The following is a 25,614-nucleotide window of genomic DNA, read 5'->3' on the forward strand; positions in this document are numbered from 1 at the left end:
TTATGTTTTAATAATGTATTAGTGAAAACAAAGTGAGGCTAACTTTTAGAGTATAGTAGTGCTACCAACGACAATTGGTTTGCTAACATGGCAATGATAACCTTTAGGAAGGAAGCTACCTCACAGCCAATAAAAGTAATAGAAAAATGAATCTTACTTAACATAAGCACTGAACTGAGTCAGTGGCTTCCAAGAAAAGGATCTGATGTGTCCGGCTGGGCGCGCTGTACCTTCTCCCTATCTTCCTCTCTCTTTCATCCACTCTGCCAGCATGTGTCTTCCCTTGCAAGCGCCAACACAATTCTATATGCATTATTTATTGGTTCTGCTAAGTCATGCAGTGGGATAATTATTTAAATATTGCAGTGATACTTTGCAATGGTTGTATTAGATTTTGTGTGCTCTATTATTCTACCCGATTTTCTTGGGACTGCTTTTGATGCATGGTTTGAGCACAGAATATATATTTTTCCCCATCATATTTAAAAAATGTAAAATTTAAAATGCTTTGTTTAGGAGTAGAGTGTTAGAAGTGAATTTTAAAAAGAGGATACCAATATGAAAGATGGTATTTTTAATAAAGCCAAAATTAATGCATTATTTAGATTTTCACATCGACCAATAACCACTGAGCACGAGCTGGTTTTGCAAAACATCCAGGGTGGATAAAAAAAAAAAATCAATGGTTTACAATAAATAAATAAATAAATAAAATTTGATTTATTTATTTTTATTTAAACCGGATTTTTCTGATAGGTTTTTTCCCTCAAAAATCATTTTATCTAAAGATAGGCTTAATTAAGATACATTATAGCTCAAAGATATCTTATCATGGAATAGGGATTATAAATTCTAATTCTATAGTATACGACAATATATTCATGTAATGGTTAAGAAAAGTTTTGTAAATGAGTTCCAATAGTTCATGGATTAGGGACCCAATTTTATGGGGTTCCACAAGCTTCTGGATAGATTATTTAGGTTAATCCTTCTATCTACTCAGTGGGACTCAGTGCTCAGTCTAGAAGATACCATCAGAGATGCTTAGTTTTGCAGTTCTCAAACTGTGGATTTGTCTCTCCAGAGGTAACATGGCTTAACAGCAAAAATGTTTTTAAATAAATATATAGAGGTGAGAAATAACAGACCTCAACCCTAGTGTCCCTCTACAGATTTGTGTACACAGAGTCAATCCCTTACCTCTCTCTAAAAGTGCAAAGTTTCAAAAAGTTCAATGAATAGAAGATTGTTGGGGGCAGAATAGATCTGGACAAGGAGAAGAAGTCTGGAGATAAATGTGAGAAGTGAGGGACATATGCCTGTTTTGTTAAAATATTATATGTTCGCTGTTGAAGAAAAAAATCTAGAATACGTAAGATTGTTGTTTTAGTTAAATAAAACAATTTAAATATCTGTCTGGTGATGTTCTCCTCCTAATACAGCCTGGCAAGAAAATCCTCCAAATATTAATGATTAACCTGTTGAACTGGAGATAGTTCACCTCCCAGTGACTTCATAAATATCGGCTTCAATTACCTTTGGTAAATGAAATAACCAAACAATCATTCATTTTCCAATATATCTGTAAAACTAATCTGAAAAATTTTCAAAATAAATCACTGTTTAAAAATGTATAGTGTATACCTTCTAAAAATGAAACCTACATCTATCTCTGAGTTGTGAAGGATATGTATTAAGGTTATAACCACCAACAAGAATGCACTTTTATGTAGAAAACCATGATTAAATTGAGTCTTCCTGACTAGTGATTTAAATCATGATTGTTTAAAATCAAATCATAGATTGATTTAAATCAAATCCACCCTGAAAACATCTAATGAAATGTTAGGAAAGTTATGAAATTCTTCTTTGTGATTTACAAGGCTTCATGTAGCATAATACTGAAATATGTTAAAGGTGAGATATCTCTAGAATTTCTATTGATTAGCAAAGAATAAATAAAATCAAGGCATATATCCTTGCTTTAACAGCATATTTTACTAGGACAAATATTCAGTTGACTACAGTAAGTGCTCTTCTAATCAACAAGTAAATTCACTCTCATCCAAGAACTTACCGTGATGGAAGTTACATTCTAAAACAGCCCAATTAGACACTTAAAAATGATTTTTTAAAAATGCGATTTTAAAAGTTATCCGTCTCCTTTCCCCAGGAATACTCTTTCCTGCTACATCGTGATGAGATGAAGATAACAAAGAAAATTAGTGTTTTCCATTAGAGTTTTATATATAGCAAACGATATGAATTTAAAAACAAAAGCCAGGAGATCAAAGCTGGTAAGGGAACACGGATATCCCGCTTTGCCCCAAGCCAGGAATTTTTCTGTACAGGAAGATCATTGCTTTGCTGCCACTGCACACAGCGCTTCTTAGTTGACCAGGCAGGGGCAGTAGCATGGAACTCAGACTTCTACTCTATTCTGTCCCATCTCACGACTGCACAGGCAGGATTCTCTGCAGCTGGGAGCTTTTGCCTATGATTAAGGCTAAGATTTTGTCATAGATATTTTTGGAAAAGTCACAGACAGGTCAATAATGAAAACTTCACAGAAGCTCCTGACCGGGACCTGACTTCTACTAAAAATATCCATTACAAAATGGGGAGCCTGGGAATCTGCCGTGGGCGGGGAGCTCCAGGGGCTCCCACCACCCATGGGGGCTTAGAGCTACAGGGTCCCCCTCCTAAGTGGCTCCCAGCTGCGGGGTCCCCCCGCCGCTATAACGACAGGGAGCAGGTGGGGGTCCCCCACTGCGTCCCCCGTGCCACCCGCAGCGGCAAGGAGTTCCAGGGGTGCCCTGTGTTGTCCGTAGCAGTGGGAAACTGCGGGAGGTGCCTCGTGCCGCCCGCTGGCAGGAAGGTACAGGGGGGTCTGCCTGCTGTGGCCAGGAACTGCAGGGGGCTCCCACCACCTGGGGTGGCGGGGGTACCCTGCAGCTCCCTGCTTCGACAGGCGGCAAGGGACCCTGCAGCTCCCAGCCGGTGCTGGCTGAAGTCATGGAGGTCTTTGGAAGTCACAGATTCCGTGACATCTGTGACCTCCGTGACTAAATCGCAGCCTTACTTATGACCCAAGATAACATGCAGGTATTTAGTCAGTCAAAGGAGGGCCAGCATGTTCTTCACTGAATGCAATAAAAACATGGAATATTACACAGAAAAGTGACTAAGAGAAAAGATAATGTTCAAAGTCTACACCCTTCATCAGAGAATTATAGCTATGCAAAAAATGAATGAAAATTACACTTTTTTTTGTTTTTAAGGAACAAAAGAGTAAAAGATTTTTCCTGCATTTTAACTATGAAATGTCACCATCTATAAGATTGCTACAGAAATAATTTTGTACAAGATGGTCTGCATTATTAAGGATTTGCAAACACAAGAATAGTACCATCAAGACTGGTAGAAGTGCTATATGCCCGATTTCACATCAATTTCAGCCCTTGGTAGACAACAGCAGTAGTATTCTTTCTCCAGACTAATACGACCTTAAAAATTCCCATACCCTTTTATCCCATTGTTACAATAAACAAACTTTTATTCCACAGACTGAATTATTTTAAAGCAAAGAGAGCAGGCCTAGAATTAACAGTCAGAGGTATCTCTTTAAAATGAGGAGATTAAACTGGCATTAAACTCAATTTTATTTTATTTTTTTGTGGCAGAAACCCATCAAGGGCCTGATTCAATATCCATCAATGACAACTGAAAGGCTTCCACTGACTTCAGTGGACTTTGGACAAGGTCCACAGGAGATTACCCAAATGGCTATAAAAGAAAAATAAGTAGTTTTTCTATATCTGTGAAATGCCTGTCGGATCATTATATTTCAAATACCCTCTAGGTAAGAATGAGAAGTTACCAACAAACCAAAGGGAAAACTTCACATTTACAACACAAGAGAAACTGATAGGCAATGGCTTAGCAATGAATGGAAGCAAAGAGAAAAAGGAACTACAGCTAGGTGTTTTTTTCCACTGCATGTACAAGGTAAGTCACAGAACTTTAATTATTGGTATAGAATTACCAGAAATACCTGGTTATGGTTCATTTTCTATGATTTACCTTGACAGTTGGTGAGGGGGTGTTGTTAAAGCACAGATGGTGAGGGGTGTACCAAAATTCAAGACCTTTGGGAATTAGTATGTTTCCCCATGTATTAAAATTATAGGGTGTGACCTCATACATTTAATAGCTACTCTTGAGACTGCCATGACATATGGACTCAAGATTCTAACCTGTGTGCTGACCATCACTATTATTCAACAGCCATTCAGTGGAGCATAATGAAGCTTTGAACCAATATTGAATCTTTCTATTTTTTAACATTAAAGGATAAGTTTATTTGATTTCTTGAACATGGAGAAACCAATTTACACAACAAAACACTGCCTGGCTCCCATTTACACATTTCTTACAGTACTGTAGATATTTTAGCTGTGAATTCAAAATAAGACTCAGAACAAAACTCTTGAACTTAAATACTTAGCCTGATTTTCAGAGATGCCAAGAATCTGCAACTCCAACTGAAGTCAATGGAAATGTCTAAATACAGATATCAGTTCTTCAGCTAAGACACCCAAACCTAAAAATTTTGGTCACAGTATACAGTAATAAGAAATCTGTTTTGGGGTATTTTTAAGTACTCTAGTTCTTTAATTTGCAGAAACCATGTAGAAAAAGCTTTAAAATATATGAAGAGTGCCATGCGTTGTTTGAAATTTTACTTTGCGCTTATCAGGTTGCACCTCTGTCTGGATAATGTATTGTTGCTTACCAGTGTGCATGTCAAGTAACTGTGCAGAAAGTTATCTAACAGAACCTCAAGATTAAGGCTATAGTTCAGACTCTGGTCTTGCCAACTGGACCATAAGGATGGACTCTTACACTCACCCAGAACCCCACTGATGCTGAGGCACCTTAAAGGTGCAGGGGTCTGCCTACATGAAATAGCTTACAGAAACAGGGCTGATGTGTCTAAGGTTTTTTGGTGCTCTAAAAGGAATGAAGTGTGGCTTCCCCCATCTATTTCCAGACGTAATTTTATGATTTGTATTTGTGAGTAATGATCCTTAACTGTTCCCAGTATAACACACTGTAGTACCATCTTTAAGCAAGTGTACTCCACTCTCCAAGACATAAAACATACAGTCTCCACCTACCAATCATATGCCTATTTAAAAGTAAGTATGATACAAATGAGTCTGAATTTAAACTCCTGTAACATGTTGGAGAAATTTCACTGCAGTCCATACAACAGCAAAATTCTAGTGGATAAATCCAGCTCGCACTTTAAACTATTAGCCATGCCACACCAAGAATAATTTAGTAGGTGATCATCCCCAGTCCTCGTGCAGCCTAGGTGGTGTCCCAGTAACTTTAAAGGCGTATTTGTATAGGTTGGGGAATGGAAGTCCAAAAGTTGCTTCTAAGTCTAAGCCTACTTGCATTTATTTCGGATGGGGGGGGGGGGAACAGGGGGAAGGAGGAGGGAGACTGAGGATCTCAAAGCACTTTACAAACATTAAACAAACCACACAGCAGCCATTTGTGACTTGTTTTGCAGATGGATAAACTGAAGCACAAAAGAAGTTAGGCAATCGACTAAGGTCAAAGCAAGTTAATAGAAGATCCAGAAATATTCATTCTTAACTCCTACTTTCAAGCTCTTAGCTCTGACCAATCCCCCTCTTGAGCCTGCCAAGCTGTAGCTCATTAACATTAAGACCAAGCAACTAATCCAACTAATACTCTTGTTAAACTCTCCTATCTTCTTTTGCCAATGTTTATACTCTCCGGCTGTAGGGGAGGGAGAGCAGGGGAGGAAGAAATGGGGGGAGGGAAGCACACACAAAAAAAATCAGAGGTCTTTGGATAGTTGGCCTTCTCACACATGCAAAATTTTCAGCCCTTGTCTTTTTAGGCAGGACTTCCCCCAAGACATCAAGATACTTTAGAAACAAACTCCTCCCCTTGGTCTGCTCTTCATTTGAGGAAGTTGGGTTTACCTTTACACTAATCCCCGATGAATGATATCAAATAGAATATACCCAAAATATATTCATATTCTAGGACTGGAAGGGACCTCGAGAGGTCATCGAGTCCAGTCCCCTGCCCGCATGGCAGGACCAAATACTGTCTAGACCATCCCTGATAGACATTTATCTAACCTACTCTTAAATATCTCCAGAGATGGAGATTCCACAACCTCCCTAGGCCAATTATTCCAGTGTTTAACCACCCTGATAGTTAGGAACTTTTTCCTAATGTCCAACCTAAACCTCCCTTGCTGCAGTTTAAGCCCATTGCTTCTTGTTCTATCCTTACAGGCTAAGGTGAACAAGTTTTCTTCCTCCTCCTTATGACACCCTTTTAGATACCTGAAAACTGCTATCATGTCCCCTCTCAGTCTTCTCTTTTCCAAACTAAACAAACCCAGTTCTTTCAGCCTTCCTTCATAGGTCATGTTCTCAAGACCTTTAATCATAGCAAGTTTCTAATATCTTGTAATGGTACAAGGAGCAAGAGGTTGATAAACAAGATTTGAAAATAAAACAACAACGTTTAAATAAATAAATGCAGCGTCATGAGTCAATAACTCAAGCTCACATCTTACAAAGCTTTCTAGTATGCTTTGTTACAGCAAATGTGAACCTGACAGTAAATAGTCTGCGTGATAAGCTGAATCCACCACGAAAAACTACTCCAGCTCTAACCCACCATGATTGAAAACGAGTTCTGTCAGGATCCATTATAATAGCAGTTCTTTGACCTAGAAGGCTGATTTAATCATCAGCTGTATGCCCCTATTTGTTCTTTGAAGAAAGTTTTGTCACGCCATGAATAATGCATTGACCATTGGCAAACAGGAAGCTTTTCCTCAGCAAAGTGAAACTAACAAAAATCAGATCAGTTTCACAAAATAAGGGATAGGACATGTCATTTTCACTCTGCCATTTGAAGTTGTTCATAGAACAATAGAAAAGTGTGGGTGATTTGGTTTTCTTTGGTGGGGCGGAGGAAGGTGGGGCTGACAGGGAGAGAAAGGCGAATGAGTGGCAAGCTTCCCCAAGAACACTTTTTTGCAGCCGAAGTTGCAAAGGTTGGGCTGACAGGACAGAGACTCCCTCTCACAAGGCATCAGGAAGTTTCAAAATAAAAGATGCATCCCTTCTTTGTATTTATCTGGCAGCTGTAAATCAGAATTACTGTGAAAGGTGAGCCCTAGACTGGGGTCTTGGAAACTGCACTCTTGGGAAAACATCCAATCTCAACCAACCAACATCCCCATTCCCTCCTGCTCCATGCAGGCTTCAAAGCAGCCAAAGGGATACACTAGGCCGCTCACCTCTATGTTGCCCCACATCTTGCTGGGATGGTTCCCTTTCTTTGATTCCTAACTTGGGCTAATAAAAGTCTGGTTTTCAAGCCCTGATCTTAATCATTTATAGAAAAGGCACCAAAATAAGTTCATTACCTTGTTTTTCTGATGTTCCAGTATTTTAAACTGTCCGTAAAAATAAACAATCAATCAGATAACCTGCGTCCCATTACATTCTTGAAACTGATATGATTTGTCTCAACGGGAAAATGTGCAGTTAATTTGTGATGTCCTTCCTTATGTCCAACACCCAATGTTAAGCTATTTGTAATTAACTTGCCAATAAAACCACTTTGGAAAATGTTGCTTTTAAACCACGCTGGGTTTATAAAGAAAAAAAAATTGAACATTCAAAAGCTTTAAATAAGCAATTTACATTATACATTTTTGGGTGGGTGCAGGTTGGGAGGGAGAGAAGTTTTAAAAGATATGACCTTATTCCATTTCTTTTCTGTTTCAGTGTCCACCAATCTGAGTATGCTCAGTTTAAAAATAATTCCTTACTGGACTAGATTACTAGCGTTACATGTAAACAATTCTTAGTGACACAATAAAGCTTTATAGGGACTCAGCTGTTCTCCGATATGGATGTTTACATTTTAATACTATAACTTTACTATATAAGCAGAATGCATGTTTCATTGAAACGTTAAATACAACTTATTGACAAGCCGTTAGCTATAGTCACATATTTTAAAGAGACAAATACTCCTGCTTTATTTTCTATGTTTATAGCAATACCCGGCCAAAAATTCTAAAACTGCTAATACTTGAAATAAAATATTGAAAGTATTTTTAAAAATAGCCTTCCTCCTTCTACATTCTACCTTTGATATAAAATGGTGACTGGAATCCTCAAATTTATTCTTAAATTAAGTGTATAAAAGCAGTTTAAAACCTGGACATCACATGTCACAAACAAAGGAAGGTTTGCAACTTTTGGACTTAAGCATTTGTTAGAAATATTTGTTTGTGACATAGTCTTGCCTCTACTCAAGAGCATTTCAATAAGATTCATTAAATATGTTATTAAACTGAGCACTACATCCACTCTTACTATATTTAAAAAATGAAAATAGGAAAATGAAACTTTTTTCCAAAGGGCCTAGAAAAATACAAAGGGATAGCAAAGTTTCTACACTATATTAACATCACAGAGGAACACCCCTCCCCGCACCAGCAAATGCCGTGCTCCATCCCAGTATCCCCAGGAGACAAATGACTACACTGGCTGATGGAGTCAATCACAGGGCCATCATCCATCAATATATTGCCTCTTCTGTTGAAATCTCAGGAAGAGAAAGTGTTCAGTGCTGCTTCAGAAAAAAACCCGTGCAGGTATTTTCAGAATAAGAATGCCAGATACAGCAGCTCAAATAATTAGATCTAAATATTTGAGCAGAATCTCAGAACAAAGCTTCAAGAGCTTGAGCATACGTGAATGCACTGTTCAACTCAGAATAAATAAAGTTATGTGCCCTCACATGCACCTGGATTTTACACAGCTACAAACAGGGAGTAAAACACTTTGTACATAAATTAATCTATATAGAATTATATTCACCCTTCACATCTCATCTCAACTAATTAGCAAATGGTAAATTGGGGATAATTAAGAAAAGACTAGTTGATCCCCTGACATTTTTAAACTGCTCTTTTCACGTAGGCTCAGAATGCACATTACTTTGATGGCCACTAAAGACAGGACTGAGAGGGAAATATAAAAGTAGGAGAATTTATATTACTTTACTATTAACCACATATAGAACATTTTTATATTCATGTAGTCCTCCACTCTACACTCACTAAAGTCATTGCAAATTTTGTCACGGATTTAACAAGGAGCAGGATTAGACCTCTAGTCTGCCTTCAGCATGGAGCAGCTGATGGTCCCAATAACAATTAACAACACACACACACACACACACACACACAAAAGATTTGATGGGAAGGGACATAACAGTCAGGGGCAGTATAGGCTCTCATAGCTGTGTGCAAGTCCAGCTATCATTTTGGAAACTGATGGTCCCAACTTCCAAACCTGCAGAACTTTTGTAAAATAATTCAAACAAATTAATCCTGGTCCATCTACATCTCCTAACCAAATCTGTTAGAATGAATAATGGTTAAATTACTCTGCCTGTTATGTCTGAATATTTTATGTAACATCTCCCAATATAGGTCAACCCCAGACAAATGAAGCCACCAACTTAGTTCAAATAATAAACAGTATTTCGGATTCTACTCACTCACATGTTTACCACCCACTATAAATCTGAAGATGACAGTTTTATCATAGGCAAGATAATACACATCATTCAACACTTTTGCATGCTACAAAGAAATCTATCATAACTCTTAAATACTGAAGAATATAGTCCTGCTTGGTGAAAGACCCACAAGTTTAAGCATTTATTCACTGTTTGTCCCCAAGTAGAATGCAAACTACCTTATGTGCATTACAAGAAGTGAAGCAAGCTTAAAAAAAAAAAAAGATAGTCCAAAAGGATACTATGGACTTTAAAGCACCTAAAACTTGTGTGCATATTTGAACACAAGTTGTAAAAAGGATTCTTGGAGATTTCAATAATCTCTAATTAAGAATGGCAGTAAAGGAGACAAAGAAAATACATTGCTACATTTACCTAAAAGTGGAGGCTTCCTATCAAAACACCATAAATTATAAACTTTGATCAGATACATAGTAATCTAAATTCATATCTGTCAGAAATGTGATCAGCTCAAAAATTTAAAAAAATCCTGTGCGTCTATTGCAATTCCAAGCTGGGAATCTCAAAGTGCATTACAAATATTAAGCCTCAACACCCTTGTAACATAGACAGTTATCACCATTGTACAGAGGTAAAGGCAGGAAGGAAGACTAGGGCCAGGTCTACACTACAGACCTATATCAGTATAACTACGTCACTCAGGGGTGTGAAAGATCCACACCCCTGAGCAACACAGTTATACCATCTACTCAGGGGGTTAAATCAGCGCTATCTCGGGGGGGGGGGGGGGGAGGATTAACTATGCCGACAAGAGAAGCTATCCCGTTGGTGTAGGAGCGTCTTCACCGAAGTGCTACAGCAGCATGGCTGCACTGGTGCAGCTGCACAGCTATAGCGCTTTATGTGAAGACAAGCCCTAGCAGAATCAGGGATCGAAACCAGGTCATCTCCTGAGTACCACAAGTTCCTTGCCTTTACTGTAGATATAGCCTTATCTCAAGTATTCCTAGCAACAATCATTTGTGAAAAGAATGCTGACCATGGACACACCGGGCCCACTTCTATTTTCAGGCCTTGTCTACACTACAGAGTTTTGTTGACGCAAGTTAAACCGACAATCAAAAAATGGTATAATTACACCACTTGTGCATGGTCACACTATGCTCCTTCTGTTGGTGGTGCACATCCACTCTTGGTGCTCTACCACGGACAGTGAGAGCAGTGCACTGTGGGTAGCTATCCCACTGTGCTACTTGCCACCTTCTGCAGCTAGGAGTTGTGGGAAGGCAGAGCGGATCGTAGTGCATCATGGTTGTAGGTTCAACATCCGATGATGTAGTTCTTTCTATCCCAGCATTCTATGGTTTTCCAACTATGTTTCACGGCATTTTTCAATGGCTCCTGTTTACTGTGCGCTCACCATCTCTGTCTGAAAAGATGGATCCGCATGGCTCTCTACTGTTGTGGTCACAGTTACAAAAACATCGCGATTGGTCATGCAGTATATTGTGAGTTCCCAATCTGAACAGGAATCAGAGTTCCTGACCTGCTGCGGCCATGGAAAAAACATCACCAGATTACTTTTGGCATTCATGGAGCAACTGAACACAGTGGACCATTGCTTTTGGGCTCAGGAAACAAGCACTGAGCGGTGGGATTGCACTATTATGCAGGTCTGGAATGACAAGCAGTGGTTGCAGAACTTCCGGATGCAGAAGCCACCTCCCTAGAACTGTGTTCAGACCTAGCCCCAGCACTGCAGTACAAAGACACCAAAAACAGAGATCCCCTAGCAGTGAAGAAGCGTGTGGTTATCACTGTGTGGAACCTGACGACTCCAGACTGCTACCGGTCTGTCGCGAATCAGTTTGGAGTCAGGAAATCAACTGCTGGGGCTGCGGTAACGCAAGTGTGCAGGGCATCCTGCTATGAGGGACAGTGACTCTGGGCAATGTGCGTGAAATAGAGGATGGCTTTGCAGCAGTGGGATTCCCTAACTGCAGAGGGGAGATTGATGGCACACATATCCCAATTTTGGCCCCAGACCATCTTGCAATGAAATACGTCAACATAAAGGGCTACTTCTCTATGGTACTGTAGGCGCTGGTGGATCACCGGTCATTTCACTGATATCAATGCAGGGTGGTCCAGAAAGATGCATGATGCACGCATCTTCAGGAACACTTGCTGTTACTGAAAGCTCCAAGCAGGGACTTTCTTTCCAGACCAGAAGATTCCTGTGGAGGATGTTGAAATGCCCATAGTGATCCTGGGAGACCCAGAGTATCCCTTACTCCCATGGCTCATGAAGTTTTACATGGGAAACCTGGACAGCAGCAAGGAGCGCTTCAACAATAGGCTGAGCAGGTGCAGAATGATAGTGGAAGATTAAAAGCGTGCTCGCGCTGTCTTTATGGCAGGTTAGATCTAAATGAGGAAAACATTCCCATCATCATAGCAGCCTGCTGCATGCTCCATAATATTTGTGAGGCTAAGGGTGAAAAATTTCCCCTGCTGTGGAGCATGGAGGCGGATCGCCTGGCTGCTGAATTTGAACCAGGGAGACTTTGAAACAACATTTTTATAATGACCACCAGTAACATATCTTTCTATACAGCACTCTGCCATGCTTTGTTAACTTGCCACCTTGCATGAAAATTGTGAGAATTCCTGACCGGGATTTATAGTCAGAAAATGATCAAACTGATACTATGTATTACTACCATCAGAAATCACCATGTGTACGAGACAAAGATTGGTTATATTTCAGAGTTTGTTTTTATTAAAAAGAACAGGAGTACTTGTGGCACCTTAGAGACTAACAAATTTATTAGAGCATAAGCTTTCATGGACTACATGCATATGCATCCGAAGAAGTGGGCTGTAGTCCACGAAAGCTTATGCTCTAATAAATTTGTTAGTCTCTAAGGTGCCACAAGTACTCCTGTTCTTTTTGCGGATATAGACTAACACGGCTGCTACTCTGAAACCTGTTTTTATTAAATAACAATTAACAACACACACACACACACACAAAAAATTTGATGGGAAGGGACATAACAGTCAGGGGCAGTATAGGCTCTCATAGCTGTGTGCAAGTCCAGCTATCATTTTGGAAACTGTCCGAAGTGGTGGAGTGAATGGAGTACTGAGATTGTCCAGGAAGTTGCAAGGAGGAGTTTGGGAAGGGCATGGAAAGCAGTTCGGTATTGCCCACAGGGGGATGGGGGGGGGGGGAGGGGAAGCACACGTGTTCTCCCTGGAGCATGATTAGGGACTTCAACATCTCAGTTTGCTCCTCCATCACTTTTATCATCCACTCCCGGCCCTTAACAACGTGCTTCTCTCTCCTTTCTGTCCTGTCTTTCCTCCCTGCATTCTCTTTTTTCGGCCTCTGAGGATTGGAACACCTCTTGGAACATGTCCTCCTTGCACCGCTTTGGTCATTTCCTTATCTAGCAGAGGTGTTCTGTCGGTGTGGCCTTTGAACCCCCTACACACGTGGTTCTTAAACTGTGGATTGGGACCACAAAGTGGGTCACAACCCCATTTTAATAGGGTCACCATAGCTGGTGTTAGACTTGCTGGGACCCGGGGCCAAAGCCCTTCAGCTCTGGGTGGCAGGGCTCAGGTTACAGCCCCTCTCCTAGGACTGAAGCCCTTGGGCTCTGGCTTTGGGCCCCGGCTTTGGGCCCCCCACCCCAACCCGGGGTCATGGGGCTCAGGCTTTGGCCCTCCCTGCCAGGGCAGCTGGGCTCGGATTTTGGCCCCCTGGAGCAACGGGGCTAAGGCTTTGGTCCCCATCCTGGGGTCGTATAGTAATTTTTATTATCAAAAGGGGGTTGTGGCGCAATGAAGTTTGAGAACCCCTACCCTATACATCTGCAGAAGCACAAAAACAATACACAGAAGCACGATTGTTAGTTCACGCACAGCATTGAATCATTATAGTAAAATACACATCTTTTTACATACAAACCACTTTCTCACTATCCCTTTGCAAGCACACATCTCCGTGAATGCCCTAAACATGGTGAGTTCGGCTCGCGTGGGAGTTGGACTTAAGATGGGACAAAGGGTCTAGCTGTTTTTTTTAAGGTCATCAGTGCAGGCGACTAGGGACAATATTGTAAATTCTGCCACCATTTTCCACATGCAGGGGTCATTGAAGCCGATATCTCACTCCTGAGGGTAAGCAAGGATGCATCTCCTGCACGCTTTCCGCTTCAGACTCTATGCTGCTCGCCTGTGTGCTGCTTTGGTCCCTGCACAAGTGATTGCTGAGTGGCGCAAGAAAGTTTCCTACCATGGGGGAAGGAACAAAGCAGCTCTTCCAAGGAAACTTCGGGAGAGGATTGGCGAGTATCTTCAGGAAAGTTTCCTAGAGATCTCTCTGGAGGAGTCCCATGAAATCTCAGTGTGCATTAACAGACTGCTGTTCTGCCGCGCTGCTTAGTTGCACAAAGGAATGTGGAGCACACTCAAACACAGCTAGTCTTGTACATTTCAGTCCCTTCACCCCCTTCTAGAATATAAAGGACAGTTCTATCTCATATAATCGAGCATCAGCTCAAAAAGATCACTTACCAGGGTTCTCCTCTCCTGCATCATGCGTGCCAGAGACACGGTTGGGACTAGCTAGACCCTCCAGAGTGGAAAAGAGCTCCTGATTCGCCGTGCCACCAGACGATCCTGTCATGTGATCCACATCGTCCTCTAACTTGACCTCCTTGTCCATGACTTTGTCCTCGGGGTTAGGTTCACTGTCCACCATCTCCAGCCTCACTAAAGTATCCACAGGGCTCTTTGAAGTGGAGTTGCCACAGAGGATGGCATCCAATTCCTTATAAAAGCGGGAGGTCTTCGGCGCAGCACGAGTGCAACGGTTGGCCTCCCTTGCCATCTGGTACGCCTGCCTGAGCTCCTTTATCTTTTCACAGCACTGCTGCGTGTCCTGTTCATAGCCCTTATCCAACAGGCCATGAGAAACCTGCCCGTAGACGTCAAAGTTCCTATGGCTGGAGTGAAGCTGGGATTGCACAGCCTCCTCTCCCCCAGTGTCAGTAAATCCAATGACTCAGGTGTGCTTCAAGCGGAATAGTGTTTGCCACGTGGAGCCGCCATGCTCAGCTGGGAAGATGCAACGTGAGCGCTCCATACCGAGCAAACAGGATGTGGAATTTCAAAAATTCATGGGCCTTTAAAGCGGGAGGGCAAATGCCTGCATACCTGGCTGCAGGCCAGGGGAGTTCGAACGGCTGACCAGAGCGGCCAGAATGGGCACTGTGGGACTCCTCCTGGGGGCCATTTTTACAGCAACATAACCAAGCGCAGTGTCTACGCTGACACTTTGTGGATATATCTTTGCCGCAAAAAGCTCTATGCCGCTTGTCTGCAAAGCAGGAGAGTTTGGTTGGCAAAAGGAGCATTGTAGTGTGTACACTGCCTCAGAAACACAGGCAACACCTCCCATGACAAAAGGGAAATGCCCCATGAGACAATGGGAGTTGCACGCAGGTATTTAACCAATTCTATCATGTTTGTGTCAGTTTTGATTTTTCTGGCTGGAGCAAAATTTATCAGAATTTTCTGAAGATACCACTGCTGAGTCCAAAGTGAAAACAAGGAAAAACAGACCCACTTTCTCAGTCCTTAATTGAACATTGGAAATATAAGAATTCTAATGCAAACTGACATGGTTGACAAGCTTATTAGCATGTCAATATCCAGAATGTGCTTCTAATTGGCACCTGTTTTACGGAAGGGGTGATGCTGTGTTTAGGAAATAAACTGAAAGGATTGGCTGTGCTTATAGATGCACTAAAGATGTGTGAATAGAGCACTGGTTGTGTGTTCACAGAAATATTTTGTTTGCACAAAAGGTTGACAGATGTAGTAAGCACATACAGCCATAGAGTGGACTTAGGTAGATGAGATAAGCCAAAAATTTCACAATTTTCTCCTTCCTCTGGAATACAGAAGATTTGCTTAGTGTATTAATATAAAGAATATTAAATAGATGTTTCTGTGGTTTTGCTGAGCACTAAATAGAAACCAGGCAGCAATAAGTACAGGTTGTCCCTATCTGTCTAAAATATACCTACTTAAAATAAAATTTAAAAATCCATACAAGTCCTCTTGTAAAAATGCTTCCATACAGGAAAGCCCAAATTCTTTACTGTACTTTAGGAAAAGGAACAACAGGACAGAGACAGATACCAAGCTATACCTAGTACTGCTACAAAAAAAGTTGCATGCATAACTTGGGTAAATTTTGTTCCAGGTCAAACGCTACTCATTATAGAAGCGCTGCACACCTTCCAGGTGACCTACATTGTGGAATGGAAACCTACTGACCTACAGAACTAGCTGAATGCCCACAAAGTAGGTCATTGGGTTCCTCTCTTTAAAAAGAGTGTTTAATCATTGTGAAAGTGACATGACTGACTACATATATGTAGTGACAAATTTATGTGTTTCATGCAGAGGAGCAAATTACCAAATGAGAACAGTTAGGGTAGATCTTCACTATGAAATTAACTCAAGTGTTCGGCACTAAAGTCTAAGCACCCGGGTTAGCCTAATCTGGGTGTAAGCAGCCACATTGAAAAGCTATACCCATTACCAGGTCCTCACTGATGCTGTACTCAGCTGTGTGTGTGTCACTATGGCACATCTCGTGATTCTTTGCGCTGCAATATGCTGAGCCGCTCTATGATTCTTTCCTACTGAATTGTAGAACTTGTCTGTCCTTCTGGGCACACAGGGTGGAATTGTGGGAAGACACTGGAGGACTATCAGCATGAGTATCAAGCATGAGACAAGCTAATTCTGCAGAAAAGACATGCTCTAAGGAGGTGACGGGATCTGGCAGTTTCCTAACTACTTGGTATAGTGTACACTTGCTGTCTATTTCAGGTCCACGTGAGATTGGGTTCCAGTAATTTAAAGGGCCCACATAAGAGATCTTTCAGGGTGCACTGCAGAGAAGACACTCTCAAATCTGCTCAGCTTTCCAGTTTTTTGACCAACCCATAGGAAAGTGAAACAATCAAGTCAGTTTAAGGAAAGCATGCTCGGAAAGGGACTTTGCATTCCTCTGCCTTCACGTAGTTCCAGCACAAGACTCTATAGACACACAGAGGGAGCTGGTGTCCAGCTGATGCAGGCCCTGTTTACAAGAGAGGAAAGATATATAGATATCTATATATAGCTATATATTTATTTGCACGCTTTGGTTTCAGTACTTGGGCTTGAGAGCCAAACCAAGATGAAGGGGGGCCATCTATAGTGTGTATATCTGATGCTGGAGTAGCAGGAGGCAGGGGCTAACCCATGGGGGCCACTAAGGTCTTGTTTTCACTAGGAATAATGTTATGTCTTTTACACCTTAAGCTTCCCCCTAGTGTTTACCTCATCCTGCTAACACGTGAAACAGACTGCTGTGTCCAAAATAGGATTTTACCGTGTCAGCTAACAGTAAAAAAAAAAATCAACATTTTCCCAGTGGAGATGTACCCCAAAAGCTCTATTTATTTTGTTTGAATAAGGTGTTCAGAAATGGGAAGAGAGGAGTAGGGAATGGAGGTAGAAAACAAACATCTCTGCCAGTCAGATGGCACCTGCTGTATTAATCACCTGTAGCATTTCAGATGCCCAAGGCTTGGAGCAAAAAAGATCCAGGGAGGGGGCGTGGGGTGTCTCCTGGTGTGCTTATTTGTATGTCAATAACTAGGACACACTTCCTGTTCAGAGTTATTTCCCAGAGATGCTGGATTTTTAGCTCTGGGAAAAAACCTGAGCGGTTCAGACCATGTTTGTGAACATCCAATATTTTCTGCTTTACAATCCCAGATCTGTGGAAGGTTCTTCCTATTTTTAGCTCCCCAATCACACTGGGTTTGCCAACTCCAGTGTTGTTGGGGAGCTAAAAATAGAAAGAACCTTTTTACAGGGGTACAACTGTAGTATATTAAGAGTATAGACATATACTTATGTAGAAAAATCAAATGAATTTTAATACATGTGAAAGACACTTAACTTAGAGCTAAATGAAAGCAGCTTGCTTCTAACTACCTCATGACTATAGAGTGAAACAAAAATCTTCAGGAAAGGACGGTCCAGCAGTTAAGTCAAAAGAATGGGACGCAATTAGAGTTCAGTCCCTCATTCCCAGAACAGAACTGGGCTACCTAGCAACTATTACAATGAGCTCAGGACTGACAATAAAAAGAGCCACACAGTGATGCATGTGTTTGTACTGGATACAGAACGAGGGAAATGTTTTTTTAAATGAGGTAGGCTGGAGATTTGTGTCCTTCAAAAATGGCTTGGAAGCCACATGCATTCTAAAGGGGGGGGGGGGGGGGGGAAACAGTCGCAGGGGGAGGGGAGAGTTGAGAAAAGGAGGGAGGCTGGTAATTTAGATTTTTGTCCCAAACTATAGATTATTAATTTTGTATCAAATGCTTTTATGTATGATCCATAATCGGTTGTTTCCAAATAAGAATGTAGGGGAAGCACTGTAAATCTGTGTTTTATGAATATACTATACTGAAATGAGAGATAAGATCAAGATTCTAATATCAGACATGTATTACCAAGTACAACAAAAATATCCAATCAGATCTTCAAGTGCATACCTTGTGTCTACAAATACTAGTGATAACCCACATATGCTCTTCAGGGTATTTATATGGGGCAAATTGTTGCTCTTTTATTCAAAAGTCACTTACTCTCAAGAATAAGATGGCAAATTTCCACTCTCACATTTTTCCCATGTACAGAGGACCCCAATCTCTGTAACTTGATAGGAAAAGCCCTGCTTTGGGAGCAGAGAAGCAAAGAAGGCGCCTATCCTAAAGGGTTAAGCTAGGAAAACAATCAGACATTCTGTGTTTTCTCCATCACCCTCCCACATTTTCCCAGTCACCTGAGCAGGAAAATCCCAGAGAATGATCAATATTGTTGCTAAATACCACTTTTCTGGGAGTACCAGTAGCAGTGTGAAACTAATTATGAAAGGGGCAGGATTCTCAGGTATGATCACTCAGCTGGAGGAGGAAGTGACCAGGAGAAGGGGAGGGCTGGGTGAGAATGCAACATGTGCACACACCAAAATAGAAACAAAGGGAGAGGACTGCCAGGACCTTTAAGAGAACTCGTTGGAAACAATGGACTAAACTCTGCTCTCAAATAAACAATTCATATTAATATCAATAGGGGCAAAATTTGGCCCTAAAATGTCCAGATTAAATATTCCTTCTACATTTTGAAGTAGTATTGGATACTGGAAGGGTAGTGTGTGTTGAGCAAATCTCCCCAATAGTAGAAGTTTTAATTTAAGCCCTAATCTCTTTTTAGGTAACATGTAGCTATACCAGCACAAACCCCTTAGTAGATGCAAGTAGACTTGCCCTAGTGCAACTTTCCCTGGTTTGAAACCAAGATAAGTATAAGTCACTTTTTACACATGTGCACCACACCTACGCTAGCAGTTCACATTGATGTGGCTATACCAGTACAAAAACCCCAGTTTAGACAAAGCCTCAGCCTACTTGGCTTGATGTTACTATTGTTCAGTCTACACCAGGGGTGCGGGCGAGCGATGTGCTGGCCGCAGCTTCTCGCTGCCCCCATTGGCCCGGGACGGCGAACCGCGGCCAGTGGGGGCCGCGATCGGCCGAACCTGCCGCGTCAGCAGGTAAATAAAACTGGCCCAGCCCGCCAGGGTGCTTACCCTGGCGAGCCGCGTGCCGAACGTTGCCGACCCCTGGTTTAAACCAACCATAACATTTATGAATTCTCCCGGGCTGAATGTGGCCCCAGTAATTTTAAAAATATTTTGTAATATTTACATGGGGGTCCACTGAAAAAAACAACTCTGTTCAGGTACAGATTAATAGTCTATCTTAGTTCTTCCTGTTCATTAGCAAATTTGGAAGTCACTGTATCTGTATGTAAAATTCCCTTTTTAGGCTCCTAGGGAAGGGACATTAAATCAGAAAATAAGTGAAACGTCTCACTGAAGCCAGTGACCCCTCCCACACAGCAGACAAGGATTATATCAAGTCTGTAAAAACGTACACAATGAGAGTTAGCTAAAGTCTAAACTAGTTCACAAATCAGAAAACATTAATCTGCCAAAATAAATTCTACAGCAAATCACTGACTTCACTGTGGGGTTAAGAAAAACAAAAACATCACTTTGGGTCCATGTAAATCTTTTGAAACTGGGCACATTTCAACTGCACAGAATTAAAGCTGAAAGACATTTGCTTCTCTTCATGTCTGAAAAATATTACCAATCTGTCCAAATTACTTTTAAATATAAAGCAAAATACTTCAAACTTTAATGAAACTCACTAACTATAAGTATGGCTAAATGACATCAATTTGTCAAATTATATCTTAAATTTCTGATCCAATATCTCAGGTTAACCACCGTTTTATCTGGATAAAATTTATATAAAATTACTCAAACAAATTTCGTCATCAAACAGAAGTATTCTGAGTAATAAATCGCCAGCCATAAACCACTACATTTCCTTAGTCACTTATGAAAAAGATTCTGAAGAGTTTCCCAGCTATTGACTTATACGTCACATACAGTAACACTCAAAGCCAAACCACAATAAAGAACTCTGACCTCTGAGGTCTTGTACGTACGCACACAAACAAAAGTGCACTCACAACAGACAGTGACTACTACTTTCAGTTGACTATTCGTAAATGACACTGAAGCAAAACTTTATGGTTTTTTTAGGGAGTATCCTGTACCATACATACTTTCAAATTCTACAACATAAATCAAACAGTGGCACACAAACTTAATGCACTCAAATGCACAAAAACTTAATATATTCTAAATTAAAATAAGCAGTCCAGAAAAAGTGCTAATGGGAAAATGCTCTATGATGTTCTAGACCCAATGATCACATTTGCAAATGTATGTAGCATTTCTTAACCTAAAGTTGTCTCTTACAAAACAATTTTTCATTCTTAACTGGAAGAGTAATTGTTCTGGCTGAACAAATATTTTCAAATGTATCCTTTTCAAAAAAGTTTTATATGGATTTTCATTTCTCAAAAAGGACATCAGTACTGTGCTCAAATTGAAAAGATCTCATAAGATACACCAAGTTAGTCCATGCACCACCCACACTTGGATTCCTTGTCTCATTTAGACCCCCATCCTGCAAGCACTTATACACATGCTCAACTTTATGACCATGATTACACTCACTGATTTCAACAGGACTACTTACAGGAGTAAAGTCAGGCCTTAACCCTGCAGATGGATCCATTAAAATATCCCACAGAAGCCCATAGCACTTTGCCCAGACTCAGAGATCCACCTGTGCAGGTTAAATTGCAGGACTGGAGCCTAACAGAACAAGATTTAGGTCCACATGCAAATGGCTTTATATTCTTCATATTATCATATCTAAATTAATGATATGCCAATTTCAGATAAGACAATTTAGCTCAACACTTTTCAGAATACCCTACTGTAAAGCATACACACACTTTAATCAACATGCAATATAATTAAAATATGCCAGTTACCTAGTGGAGTACTATGATACTACACATAGCTGTAGTGGTCATGTCACCCACAGGCTCAATGGCCCAAAAGCATGGTCTAAATTAAAAATAAATAAATAAATACTTAGCACTTATAAGGCACTTTTTTTTGTTCAAAGCACTGTACAAACAAACTAATTGAGTACATTTTTAGCCTCCTTTGTCAATCAACTCAGAGCACTAGAAGGCTTCAAGAAACAGTCTGCTCACAAAAATGTCTCTCAGCATGCAAAGAGCTTTACTTAAAACACTGTCCTAAACTTTGAAAAAAAAAATAAGAATATAATATTTCCTTAATAGAAAGAGACAAAAATATGAACTCCTCAAATTTAGGAATGTACTTGTACAAAATATAAAAACATTAAAGTGAGTCAAAGGCATTTGAAAGGAGATTTGCAAACAAAAAAGGAGTTCCATGTTCATAGTCTAGTCCTAACTCACACTGTCAAGAGTAACTTTCTAAAACCAAGTGTGTGTGTGGGGGGTGGGGGGTCGGGAGGATGATTATGTGTACTCATTTAACTAGAGTATGGCAGTCTCACCATCTTGAAAAAACTTCCATCATGCAGAAAGAACCAACAGCTACAGATTTCAGAAATCCACATAATTTCCACATTAAATTCTGCAGAAAACCAACTAATTTCAAATGACAATAGGAATTCAAAGATCAACAAGACAAGAGGAATAAAAAAAAAAAAAAAAAAAAAGGTGTTTCTGTGGCATCTTTAGTTTCAACTATTTCTCTTCACCTTCCTTATCCCCCAAAATGCATAACAATATTTCCAACAAAACAAAAATTGTTTTCCCAAATGGCAGAGAGAAATGTCCACCCAAATCAGAATTGAAAGGTTAAAAAAAAAAAGTGAGCCTTTTTTACATCAAATGGAACATATAGAATCAAACATAATGTCAGTACCATGCCTACAAAACTGTTGTGTCCAAGGTATACTTAAGCATTGAAACAGAATTTAAAACAACATACAGTATTAAGAGGAGGACAGGGGAGATTATTTCCTCTCAAGGAAATAAAATACAGAACCCACTTCAAGATAGCAGGTAAAATCAACAAAACAGAATAATTATGGATTAAAGAAATAAAAAGCAAAGCTACATATTTTAATGTATATATATATACCTTGTGGAGGTGCCTTTTCTGACATCGCAGATGCTGCATTTGAAGGCTTCAGCACTGTTCCTAAAGGTGCAGACACTACAATCCCAAAAGCCTTCGTCTGCTGCAGGTTTTGCTTGCCTTTTTGGCCTTGAGGAGAGAGTGTGCGTGTGCGTATGTGTGTATGGGGAGGAGGAAAAAAGGAGGAGGAGGAAGAGAGGAGGAGAAAAAGAAAAACACACACATTAGAAACCATATTATCAAGCGGTGAAATCCAGTGCATTCTGTAATTCTCAACTTGCATCGCCAGACTCCGTTTCTCTTCCTTGCCTAAAGAGTCATCAAATATCTGCTATTGGGGGCACTATTATAAAGCAGTAATCCCACACTTTGCCTTATACTAGCCTGCGCCCCCACCCCCGTCCACACACCCTGCTTTACCCAACTCCCCCCCCCCCCCACACACACACTACACACCCTGCATTACCTAACCACCACCCCACACACACCCTGGAAGGAAAGAAACTGGGGAGAGGGGGCGCGTTTCCCCTCAATCTTTAAACCCAGACAATCGATGTTCACACAAACAACAGCGGTTACCCAGTGAACCTGGGAGGGCGAGACTTGGGCAGGGGAGGGGAGAGACGAGAGGAGCCCGTCTCCCCCTCGCCCTCCTTTTTTGGAGAGGGGTGGGTGGTGAGACTTGAAAAGCTGGGAGGCGTGTTCCCCCCACCCCCATGTCTGTCTGTCTCCTCCACCTTGTTAAATCTCCCTTTGTCTGGGCGAAGTGAGGAGCGGAGGAGAGTGTGTTGTGTGAGGGAGAGGAGCCGCCATAGCTGCTCTCACACCAGCTTAGCCCTGGCACCAGCAGCAAGGAGACACAAGCCCTTCTCCCTCCTCCTCCTCTTGCCCTCGCACACTCCCTCCATCTTAGGCGCCTGGCTGCTCGCGAACAGCCCCTCGCACACCGCGGAGAACCTGGAGTTTCTGTACCTGGCTGGAGGGGCACAAACACCCCCCTCCCTCCATCTTAGGAGCCCCCCCCCCCCCCCCCACACACACACACTCCCCCCCCCCCCCGCGCCACACAAGGGCCTAGGCGCCCCCAGCACCCAGACAAGAGGGGAGCTGCCCGCTGGGGGAGGCCCCACACTCCTCCCCTACCCCGGCCGGCCGGCCACCCTCCCTCCATCTTAGGAGCCTCTCTCCGCCGACCTCCCCCCCCCGGCCGGACCCCCGGGAGCCCGCTGGTTCCGTACCTGGTCGGGCTCTTCTTGTCGCCCATGGTCATGGATCGGGGCCCCCCTGCCCTGCGCGCGACGGGAGAGGAGACGGGTCCGGGCTGACTCGGTCCAGCGGGCTCCGGCTGCTCCTCAGCCGCCGCCGACGCTCCAGCCGCTGCCAGGCTCCGCTCCAGACTAGCAGCGCAGCCCGGCTCCCTCCCACCCACAGCACGGCGACAGCGGGCGGAGCTCGCCGCCCGGCCCGGCCAATCCGGGCGGCCCGGCCTTGGGCTCCGCCGGGGAGGGGAGAAGGGACGGGAATGCGCCCCCAGCTAACCACCCGCAGGGGGGAGGGGAATGTGCCCCCCCCGAAGCACCCACCGGCAGGGGAGAGAGGAACGGGCCCCCCAGCCACAGGGCAATGTGCCCCCGGAGGGGAATGTAGCCAGCCCCCCCCCACGGGGAACGTGCCCCCCCCCCGACAACCAGCCACCCACTGGGGAGAGAGGAACCTGCCCCCCCCCAACCAGCCACCCACTGGGGAGAGAGGAACCTGCCACCCCAGCCCCCCCACCCTAACCAGCCACCCACTGGGGAGAGAGGAACCTGCCACCCCAGCCCCCCCCAGAACATACCCCCCCCCCAACCAGCCACCCACTGGGAGAGAGGAACCTGCCTCCCCAGCCCCCCCACCCTAACCAGCCACCCACTGGGAGAGGGGAACCTGCCTCCCCAGCCCCCTCACCCCAACCAGCCACCCACTGGGGAGAGGGGAACCTGCCACCCCCCCGGAGAACGTGCCCCCCCCCCAACCAGCCACCCACTGGGAAGAGAGGAACCTGCCACCCTAGCCCCCCCCCCGGGAACGTGCCCCCCCCCCCAACCAGCCACCCACTGGGGAGAGAGGAACCTGCCTCCCGCCCCCGGAGAACATGCCCTCCCACAACCAGCCACCCATTAGGGAGAGAGGAACCTGCCTCCCGCCCCCGGAGAACGTGCCCTCCCACAACCAGCCACCCATTAGGGAGAGAGGAACCTGCCTCCACCACTCTGTCCTGCCCCCAACCAGCCACCCACTGGGGAGCGGGGAACCTGCCTCCCCAGCCACAACCAGCCACTCACCCACAGGGCAGAGGGAACTGTGCCCCTGACAACCACTCAGCCACCCACGCACAGGGGGTGGAGGAATGTCCCTTCCCGCCCTCAGGGGAGAGAGAAACATGTTTCCCCAGCCAGTCACTCACAGGGGAGGGGGGAATGTGCCCCCACCCCACAACCAGCCCCCCACCCACCTGAAGGGGAAAGGGGAATGTAGCCAGCCAACAACCTCCCCCCCCCAGCCAGCTGCCCACCCATAGGAGAGAGGGGAATGTGCTCCCCCCCCCCCAACCAGCCAGCCACAAGGAAGAGGGGAAAGTGTTCCCCAGCCAGTCAGCCATCACCCACAGGAGAGAGGGAACTGTGTCCCACAGCCAGCCCCGACCTCCCCAGAGGTGAGCCCTGGTAACCGAGGAGAGGGAAGAGGAGAAAGGGAGCTCCTGAGACCAGGTACAGAACAACAAGCTCAACCAACCAACAGGGAAGGGGGTGCTCTTGAAAGACAGTGCAATGGGGTCTGTACCCACCCAAAGCAGGAAGGAGTCTGGTGGCACCTTAAAGACTAAGATTTATTTGGGCATAAGCTGCATCTGAAGAAGTGAGGTTTTACCAACGAAAGCTTATGCCCAAATAAATCTGTTAGTCTTTAGGTGCCACCAGACTCTTGTTGTTTTTGTAGATACAGACTAACACGGCTACCCTCGATACTTGACCCAAAGCAGGGTAGAGCCACCTCATGGGAGTGGTGGGGGACAGCACGGCAGCTTGTTTCCAGCTGTAACACGGTGGCCTGCCCCTTTAAGGAGCCAGGATGCCTGGGGCCAGCCAGCTCTGTTCTCTATAAAGGACAGAGAGGTTAGTTGGGGGCAACTCCAAAAGGTAAGGGGCTCTGCAGTAGGCCCTAAAGCAGGGGGGTTGAAGGAAAGGGCGTATCTTCTTTTTGCAACTGCTGTGTTGTGATGGTTT

At 43.3% G+C, this 25,614-nt stretch overlaps 1 protein-coding gene across 1 annotated transcript in view; it reads right to left on the minus strand.

The window, feature by feature from the left end:
- Positions 1 to 23,743, minus strand: part of RYBP (RING1 and YY1 binding protein) — a 71,310-nt gene extending 47,567 nt beyond the window's left edge. The window contains exons 1-2 of the mRNA XM_054034934.1: positions 23,587 to 23,743; positions 22,352 to 22,477 (exon numbers count right to left, since the gene is read on the minus strand). Coding sequence (XP_053890909.1) covers positions 22,352 to 22,477; positions 23,587 to 23,618 — 158 coding nt within the window. The 5' untranslated portion in view covers positions 23,619 to 23,743. The remainder of the gene's footprint in view (positions 1 to 22,351; positions 22,478 to 23,586) is intronic.
- Between the last annotated feature and the right edge of the window lie 1,871 nt (positions 23,744 to 25,614).

The sequence above is a fragment of the Malaclemys terrapin genome, chromosome 7 (genome assembly GCF_027887155.1).
Source record: "Malaclemys terrapin pileata isolate rMalTer1 chromosome 7, rMalTer1.hap1, whole genome shotgun sequence".
Lineage (NCBI taxonomy): Eukaryota > Metazoa > Chordata > Testudines > Emydidae > Malaclemys > Malaclemys terrapin.